Source organism: Aplysia californica, unplaced genomic scaffold (assembly GCF_000002075.1).
Source record: "Aplysia californica isolate F4 #8 unplaced genomic scaffold, AplCal3.0 scaffold01019, whole genome shotgun sequence".
Taxonomy (NCBI): domain Eukaryota; kingdom Metazoa; phylum Mollusca; class Gastropoda; order Aplysiida; family Aplysiidae; genus Aplysia; species Aplysia californica.
In genome coordinates, this window is record NW_004798289.1 from 3,314 (window position 1) to 13,558 (window position 10,245).

Consider the following 10,245-nt stretch of genomic DNA (forward strand, 5'->3'; position numbering starts at 1 on the left):
AAGTAAGTAGGGGATGGGGTGGGGTGGAAGGGTGAATGGGGTGTTGGGCGGGAGGGGAAATTGAGGGAAACTTGCGGGCTCAGCGTAAAATGGGTCAATCTACATCTATAATGCCCTAATGCGGATGGAAGCTTTTCCTCGCAATCTCGTTGGGTATGTGGGCGTCGCCAAGAACGCTTGTCTCCCTTGATTAATTTCCGCAGTTGCGTCCCTTCCCTACTGAGTTGTCCTTCCAGAAAATGGCGCGTTATAGTTACGGCCGAGGCATGCATGTGAGTGGATTGTTGAAGAACGGAGACACCGTTGGATTTAATTGCATGAATGAGGAATAATTACTGAACCCTTAACGCTGGCATACTGATTTCTCTCAGACTACTAGAAGGAATTCAAAGAAACTGGAGGCTAGAACAGGATCAAAAGAACTAGATCAGTGCCTCAACTGCATAAAGTCATATGACCGCGCGGGTCACTTCAAGCATTTTTAGCTTGGTAGGAAATAATTTAGAATTTTCCCCGGTGTGGCCTACTCTCAACGATTTTGGATCACCAAGAGATCTTTGACGTGCGGAACGCACGGAATCTCCTATATTTTTGAATTTCTGTATCCAAGAAGGCTAGGTGTTAGTTCTTACCTACCCTAATATCAGGGGTGTGGGTGAAAGACTGCAGTAAGAAGGAGCCAAGGAGTAGCAGTAGAAATGCAGCAGAAAGAGTCAGGAGCCCAGAGGAGGTGGCATGGAGAGTGGGTGAGACGAAAGCAGATGACAGAACATCGTTAGAGAGCAGAAAATGGGGTGGGAGGAGACAACGTTTAGAGAAAAAGTGTTCTGTTGCTCTGAGGTTTCGAATACAGGACCTATTGAATGAAAGAAGAACATCGTACCTCAAAACCACGAGAGCGCCAAAGTGGGGTTTGTTGCAGGACTTGAATCCCATTCCAGTTGACGTATTTCCATTTCTAAAATTGGAAATGTGCCCATTCTCTGAGAAATACACCGCCGTTCAAAGGCCGAGCTACGCAACAGCACATTGATTTCATCATTACAGGCATACATTATATTTTCCCTCTTTTTTAACGAGAAAAAATATGCTAGGGGTGGGGGGGTGGTGGGGGGGTGGTGGGGGGGGTGGTGGTGGGGGGGGGGGAGGCGCCAGTGATAGCTCCTATTTCTTTACTCTTTTGGGGAAGTTTTTGTCTGTTCGTCTGACTTTTACCCAGCACTTAATGGCTCTTATTTTGTCGATGTGCTTCTGTTTACTCTAAGAAAATGTGAACAAAAAGAAAAGCTATCTGCACCTTCTAAAAACTTAGACACTGACGTAAGGTAATATACATGTAATATAAATTATTGATTTGCAATGGACATTCTAGCAGAATGTACCAGAACAGCAGCATACAAAAATTCAGAATCAACACAAAATAAGCTCTTTTCATTTATGCACACTGTTACATATGAACGCTTATTAATGTGAAAATCGACATGTTTTGTGATAGTAAAAATAGTATACAGTTGAACGCGAATGAAACCATCGTTAAGATATGATGATATTTTTAAGATAAACTTTATTAATTCACGAATAAAATTATGGTTAGATATACAATACCATCAACGTTCAAAAATCAACGATTAACACAGATAGAAATGTACTCAATACAATAATGCTCAATGACACACGTCCAACAAAGTAGGGCCCAGAACTCACTCACACAAGCGAACTTAAAACAATAATATGTCCATAGGCATTGACTCCCTTTCCCTCCCCCCACCCCTCCCTTTTCAGTCTCTCTGTCTCTCTCTGTCTCTGTCTGCCTGTCAATCTCCCCCTTCTCTCTCTCTCTTTCTTTCTTTCTCTCTCTCTCTCTCTCTCTCTCTCCCTCTCTCTCTCTCTCTCTTTCCGTCTCTCTCCCATACTCTTTTTTCTCTTTGCGTGTGTCCATAGTGGCACTAGATCTGCCTCCGTTAAACACTCTGGCGTTAATACAATTTCAACAAAACAAAAATGTGCGACACACAATTAACGTACAAAAACAGTTAGCCCCTTCTCTGGTTTCCCGTGGATTTACCAATGCCTAACAAATTTGGCTTCAAAGAAAAAGAAAATAGCCTTCTAACGTGATTTCCTTTCCTACCGCACACGCTGGGTAAGGTAAAGGCCAACATTCGGGTAGAACAGAGTTTCTGTGTACAGTTCAATTTTAATTGAAGCACTATCTATACTATACGATTGTCGAGTAGTAATTATCCGGTAGAGTTCACGCAGCTTTCTTGTTATTCTACACCTACCTCACTACATAAAAACAAATTTCAGGATCGATGTTCTTTTATCGCCTGCCCTCCTTACTTCTAACCCCTACACCCTCGTCTTCACCTTCACCCCTGGAACCATTCCACTGAAATTTTATTTCTTTTTCAAAAAGTGCTCGTTGACGGGAAAGCCAATTTCAAACTGAAGTATGTTGTGTAACAAGTCTAGACAAATCGTTTTGTACACCAAATGCCTGGCAAAAGTACTATCGTCGTAGGAGATATTTCCATGTGGTTCGTCTGTTCCACTGTGGGTGGAGTTCCGTGCAATCTCCCTTAGAATAAAGCTCAAAGTAACCCGTCTCTTAGATATTTAATCAGCTTTGTTTGATTTGATTGATATTTAAAGAAATTTAAATGTTGGTGTATTTACGCTCCCATTAAACACAATTTAGATTATTTAGAAGGCAGGTTTCGGACCCAGCTTGTCGAGAGGAACCTGGGTGGAAAGGGGTGGTGCAATATCCCAGCAGAAAGACTGTAATACTCGATAAAAAGTCCCCACTTTGGATATAAACTCCGGTCTCCTGTGAAATGGTATAGGTTTAACGCCTCTATCAACACTTCGATTATTTAATCGGCGTGTTGGTCTCCTGTCTGCGACAGCGAAGTGCCCAGAACTCCGCCACAAACGTTGAAGCCTTGTTTTGAAGATACAGCACAAACGTTTTTTTGTTTGTTTTGTTTTTATGTTTTCTTGGGCTGGTTTTCTTTTGTTTGCCCGAAGACAACATAGCTGTGGTGAAAGAATGTTGTATGATGATTTAAGACTTTCCCTGGTATTCCCTTCTCAAATTAGACAAACATGTAATTTGTTTTACTTTTCTCTTTCACAGATTGAACATATTTCAAGGAACTTGGTTTCGGTGAAGTCGTCAAATTCCTTTTATCGTCAACGTTTCCACAGCCCTCAGAATAGAAATTTCCAACAAGCCAAAGCCTACGTAATGAAGCGCCCCAATAACCGGCCGACAAACACAATGTCTCTCATTCTGTGCCTCACCCTCTCCTCTCTGTGCGTAAGTTCACAATCTGCCTCTGTACACGGGAAAAACTTCGCCACCAACAGAGCAGTAAAATCGTCATCACCTTTCGTGGTACTTTCCCCCGACGACAACGTGGTCAGTATGTATGAACAGAATGGCTACCGCTCGGCTCTCCGCGAAGCGTTCGACAAAAGCTCGCGAGATTATGACGATAATGGCGAGGACGTATTTAGCAACGAGAAAAGGAGATTACGGTTCCACAAAAGGAGACTCCGATTCGACAGGAGAGATCAAGATGAAGGTAACTTTCGGCGGTTCCCGACCAACGCAGTTTCTATGTCAGCAGATGAAAACTCTCCTTTCGATCTTTCTAATGAAGACGGCGCTGTTTATCAACGTGATCTGAGGGCTCCGAGACTACGCTTCTACTCCTTACGCAAAAGAGCTGCAGGGGAAATGGAGCAGTCGGAAGGACAAAATCCTGAAACGGAAAGCCACTCAAGGAGAAAACGGTCTGTCCTAACGCCTTCGCTTTCGAGTCTTGGTGAGTCACTCGAGTCTGGAATCTCGAAACGAATCTCCATCAACCAGGACTTGAAGGCTATCACAGACATGCTGCTTACAGAGCAAATCCGAGAAAGGCAAAGGTATCTCGCTGACTTACGCCAACGTCTCTTGGAAAAGGGCAAGCGGAGTTCTGGCGTCAGTCTGCTCACCTCCAACAAGGACGAGGAACAGAGGGAACTGCTGAAAGCGATAAGCAACCTCTTGGACTAATGGAACAGTCTGTAAAGCGAACGACACAAACCCAAACGGTGTCGGTAGGGTCGTAAAACATTAAACATTTTACAACCAAAACTTTGTCTAGTGGTTGGTTGTTGGTTTTTTTGTCCTCCCTGGTCTTCCAAACAATTCTAGTCTCACTTGTTCTACTTGTCTTTACTTTCGCCCTAATTTCTTTTTTTAAAGTCACGTGTTTCTTCCCTTGAAACTTGGATGTGAGTAATATATTAAACTAGCTGCCCCCCCTTTCAATGAAAGGAATGATCAGTGCATTATCATCAACTGAAAGTCATTTGCCTACTATATGTGACGCAGCGTGGAGGAATCAGGCTCTCGTCAATTTTTGGGCGTGTAGAGTTATTGGTATCATCTTAAAGCTTGTTCACTTGTCTTTATTTGGATGGAAAAAAAATATCCATTTATCTTGAATACAAGTGGAGATATTTGCGAATGAAGGAGGTAGGGTCACCTGTTTTCAGAGGTAAATTTAATGAAAAAATGGCCGCCAAAGATTAGTTATTTCTTTAGCTTAAGAGGCTATGGTAACTGAAAATATACATTTTTTCTTCCTTTAATCAACGGTTTTCAGACAAATCCTCACAGTAATGAGTTCTGTAATGGTTATATAACGCGTTGAGCCAAAAAACTAAAATTTGATAAAAATTCACAAAGCTGCAGGAAAATGCAAGTTTCTTGACTTTGATTAATTTGACGAGAGCCTGATTCCACCACGCTGCCTCACATATTTACAGTGTACTGGAATGGAGCAATAAATCTTGAGAGATACAAAAAATTAGAAGGTCTAGATGTATACTCTCTAAACAAATTGCGCCTCGCGAAATATCACTTCAGGCACTTCCATAGTGAAGGACAGCTACGCAGATTTGTTTCGTTTCTCAGTGGAAAAATCATAAATGCCAAAGAAGGACCGGAACTTTTTGTGAAATATATTTGTCTAATTAAGGAAATGAATAAATAAAAATTCAGGACCTATCTATCTTTTTGCAGGTAATTGCCAACTTTCAACTTTGTAGCTCTCGCAGTTATAAGGGGAAAGGGACACATTATGTGTTTCCAAGTCGTCAACTATATACTAGATGTGTAGATTGATCTTCTATTCCGCTTTCGTGGTTGTGCATTACAGAATTTCAAATGTGTGGAAACAGTTTGCACGGTACTGAACGGAAACTACTTGTTTACTATGGTGTCTTAAAAGACGAACTTTCCCAAGACGAGATCTAAACGAAACTAAAGAAATCTGAAAATTAAACTACAGTGATTTCAGGTTCATCAACAAAACTGTGCACCCTTTAAATGATTCTGATTTTTTTATAGTAGAGGATTTTGCAGCACTCGCAACTGCATACGGTCACATGAGCGCCAAGGGGTGGGCGTCAACAGAGAAGTCTTTACAGGGAATCAGACTTATTCTGCTCACCTCTCTAGCTTCAACAGCACAAGGTCTGCTTCGACTATCAAGGCACCCCAAAATAGCAGGTCACAAGAGAGCGGCAAACATACAAAAGAAGTTGAGGATAATGACAATAGTAAGGATTAGGAAAGAAAAAGCAGCAGTTCCCTGTTGTAGGTCAGGCACCGTTATGAGCGTGACACGAGTCAGCGCATTTACAATTCTACTGTTCTTGAACGAGAAATGCCCCCCCCCCCCCCCTTTTTTGGGAATGGCCTAAAGACACTACAGTCAGTGGCACTGCCCCGGGGGGGTAAATGATTCTGAACCACCATAAATTTTGTCAAATTCAAAAGTTTAGTGGTTCAGAAGTTTTAGGCGGCGTAAGTGACGAACTTTCACAAATATGATATATAGAGATTATAAAGGGGAAAACTGCGTGAAACACTGTTGTTGTTTTTTTTCAAAGTAAAGAGAAGCTCATCGCCGACACAATAATGGTCATTTAGTGCTGGGATTGGGCAAACAAACAAGCAGACAGACAGAAACAACATAGAGAAAGTCAAACAGTAGAACCTAAGGCGGACCCTCCATAGACGCACACGGCACGCGGCACATGACTTGTCGTCACGTGCCGTGCCACAGGCTAATACCCCTCCCTCCATAGGCCATAGCACGACATCACAACACAACACACACATCACAACCATGGATTCGTCCGATGAAGATACCCAGATCATGTTAGCAATTCTAAATAATCGGAAAAAGAAGAGGAAAAAGCGGATCATGTGGTGCAGAGAACATTTTCTATTGAGGAGTAGATCTAGTAGAGGAGAGTTTCATCGAACTTTCAGCTCCTTGATGAGACGTAGAGATGAGACATTGTTCTTCAACTACCTAAGAATGTCATACAGAACGCATGATGAACTGAAGAACCTAGTGTTTTCTCGTCTACAACCCATTGGTTGTAATTATCGGGAACCAGTCGGGTTTTGGGGGTCCTCAAAGAAGCGGTCGGTCTCTCACCAAGTTCAATAATTTCTTTCTTGTAGTCATCCATTTAGGCAGCCCACGACACAAAAAACGAGCAATGCAGCAAAGCAAGGCACGCAACGCTTTGTCGTGGCTGTGTCGTGCCGTCAGTGGAGTGTGCAACTCTAAATAGTTGTGTTTAATTTTATTTCGCACGCGTGCCATGTGCTGTGTGTCGCGTGCCGTGTGCCGTCTATGGAGGGTCTGCCTTTCAGTGGCTCTCTCCAAACCACCCGTTGTGTGGTTCGGAGCATATTTATAGAAACAATTAATATTGTTATTGGATCGTCGTGAAAAGAGTTCGTTTCACGAACAGTTTTCAATACATTTTAAGTTCCATTTTGTTTTAATTTGTTATGTTATGTTTTACCGCACTGTCAACACACGAAGGTCACATAAGTGCCAAATGTTAGATTTGTTCCAAGAGAGCTACGGGGACAATAATCAATAAAGAGGAAATATACGGACACTACTGTTTGATGGGGGTTGTCATGGCCTAAAGGTTAAGGTGTTCACCTTTCTTTCATTCAAAGGTCCCGGGTTTGAATCAGGGTAGAGACCGAAAAGTTTTCTTCTCTAAAATTGTCTCCTTTCACCTCCATTCCTGCTGTCTAGCAATGTTCTGTCGTCTACTTTCGTGTGCATTTTCTGCCCCCACCCCGTCAACTTCTGTGCCCCCTCCTCGTTTATTGTACGGCTGACTGTTTCTGCAATCTTTCTACTGCTACACCTTGGCTCCTTCTCTCTGCTGTCTTTAGCCATACCCCTCATCGTCTGGTAGTAAAGATCTACACCTAGCCTTCTCGCACAAGGGCAAAAAAATCTCTGAAGTCCCCTGTGCAAGTTGCGAACGTTAAAGATCCGTTGGTGGTAAAAAAATCGAAATAAGTGTAGACTTCTGCCGCCACCAGGGCAAAATTCAAAATTTCCTACCAACTGAAAAAGGATAATACGTTCCACGCGCTCATATGACGTTATACAGTTCGAGCGCCGTAAAACACTTACCAAGAAAAAAAGAAAAGAAAAATATATTTGATCGGGAAGAAGGAGCAAACTACAGAACACCCGCCAAGCACCAACGTTTGATATTTTGCGTGAGGAAATTATTCTGAGAAACCAGAGCCATTAAACAATTTGGCATCTATTAAAGATCTACGAGAGCGAGATCGTACCTGTCAAACTTCTTTTTTTTGTCAAAGCACCCATCACACAGAAATGTGTCGTCACAGCATCAGTAGTCTAGTGGTAAGGTTACCAGACTCGCCATCGTGAGGTTCCGAGTTCGGATGCTCGAGACTCAAACCTGACTTTTACAGGAATTTTCCTCATTTCAGCATGGTATAATCGGATATCTGGCCATTGACAGCGGAAAAAGTGTGACAGACAAAACAACAGAGGGAAAGTAAAGAGGTAGGACCTACCAGTGGCGCCTCCAACCACCCTCGTTTTTAAGGTCGAAAGCAATTTATTATAAACTGTTGGTTGTCTTGTAGCAGTCCTTGTTTCGGCCTTCTCTGGCGTCTTTGTTAGATTTGAGAATAGACTCTCTACTCACGGAGCGGAACACAATGTGAAATGTTCATCAATTGAATTATATTATTATAATGGCGTAACGTTCATCTTCGAACGGACCGGAGGGAGAGAGAGAGAGAGAGAGAGAGAGAGAGAGAGAGAGAGAGAGAGAGAGAGACAACGACAGAGAGAGAGAGAGAGAAAGAGAGAGAGGGAGAGAGAGAAAGAAAGAGAGAGTGGGTGTGTGTGTATGTTTCTTTGTTGGTTTGTGTGTGTGTGTGTTTTACGTCCCTCTTGACACACTAGAGCTCACAGTAGTTGAGCCTGTTGGGGACCAACCCACAGGAAAAAGACCGAGACACTGGATACAAATTCTCTCTACTACTCGGGAATCGAAATGGAGTCTTCTCTTCGTGAAACAGAAAAACAATTCTAACCGGTACACTAACAGGCCTCGGTGCTTTCTCTGTAAATAAACGCCATACATTAAATTATGTTAGTTGTATATAAAATATTGGCACTGATAATTGGATTGAAGGTTGAAGGTCATCACTAGGAGGCGCTTTTAAAGCGCTTGCGTAAAATGTATAGGATCATATTGCGCTTTGCAGCATTGTAAGGTTATTAAAGAGGTGGAATCTCCAAATTTAACATTCACATCTGATAGCACCAAGTCAAATGTGACAATTATTATATAATGCCGTTTCCAAGGACACAACGTCTGATTGAGCGGCGCCTTGTACCAGCTGAATCCGAAATCTGACGATTACGAATCCAGCGGCCTGAATTCATGACAGACAACTGACACTACCGCACTTCATCTCTGGGTTTCACACCGGTATGTTTTACTCCTTCCCTGCACCAGATCACCGTTTTTGTTTCAATCTTGTCTCTTCCTCTAATACACAACAGTGGGGCTTTTGTACTCCCAAAGCAGTGCTTTACCAACAGTATTGCGTTTTTGTTGTTATTGTTGAGTAAATTGACCTAATTGTGTTGCAAGTGCAGTAAAACTCTTACTAACACTAATCGAGACTGGTGTACGCGTTACTTGGGTTTTGAAAAGTCTGTCGTAGTTTTTGGTGGGTACTGCATTGTAGTTTTCTCCATTAGAGTCAAGCATGTATCGTCCTTAACCATCCTCTTTCTTCTCATTGTAGTGTTACTCTCAAAATAAAGGGAATTCAACAAGGTTTTGATAGAGCCCCCTCCTTTCATAACATTTTAGCTTGTTGGGATCTACAGCTCTTTCGGTGGGTGGTTGGAGGACGCCACTAATTGGTAGGTCCTGCTTCTTTATCTTCCCTCTGTTGTTCCTGTCTGTATATCTTACTTTTTCCCTCACTAATTGACCATTACTCAATTATCTGTGTCCATGTGATTCCCTTTACTCAACAACAACAACAAAAACGCAATACTGTTGGTAAAGCACTGCTTTGGGAGTACAAAAGCCCCACTGTTGTGTATTAGAGGAAGAGACAAGATTGAAACAAAAACGGTGATCTGGTGCAGGGAAGGAGTAAAACATACCGGTGTGAAACCCAGAGATGAAGTGCGGTAGTGTCAGTTGTCTGTCAAGAACTCAGGCTGCCGGATTCGTAATCGTCAGATTTCGGGTTCAGCTGGTACAAGGCGCCGCTCGGTCAGACGTTGTGTCCTTGGAAACGGCATTATATAATAATTGTCACATTTGACTTGGTGCTATCGGACGTGAATGTTAAATTTGGAGATTCCACCTCTTTAATAACCTTACAATGCTGCAAAGCGCAATATGACCCTATACATTTTTACGCAAGCGCTTTAAAAGCGCCTCCCAGTGATGACCTTCAACCTTCGATCCAATTATCAGTGCCAATATTTTATATACAACTAACATAATTTAATGTATGGCGTTAATTTACAAAGAAAGCACCGAGGCCTGTTAGTGTACCGGTTAGAATTGTTTTTCTGTTTCACGAAGAGAAGACTCCATTTCGATTCCCGAGTAGTAGAGAGAATTTGTATCCAGTGTCTCGGTCTTTTTCCTGTGGGTTGGTCCCCAACAGGCTCAACTACTGTGAGCTCTAGTGAGTCAAGAGGGACGTAAAACACACACACACAAACCAACAAAGAAACATACACACACACCCACTCTCTCTTTCTTTCTCTCTCTCCCTCTCTCTCTTTCTCTCTCTCTCTCTCTGTCGTTGTCTCTCTCTCTCTCTCTCTCTCTCTC

The 10,245-nt window shown here is 42.5% G+C and overlaps 1 protein-coding gene across 1 annotated transcript; it reads left to right on the plus strand.

The window, feature by feature from the left end:
• Window positions 1–3,142: 3,142 nt before the first annotated feature.
• ELH (egg-laying hormone) lies at window positions 3,143–4,154 on the plus strand (the record flags this gene model as incomplete). Its single annotated transcript, NM_001204741.1, is given in 1 exon segment — window positions 3,143–4,154. A coding segment is annotated over 1 exon segment (816 nt). The 3' UTR covers window positions 4,070–4,154.
• Window positions 4,155–10,245: the final 6,091 nt, after the last annotated feature.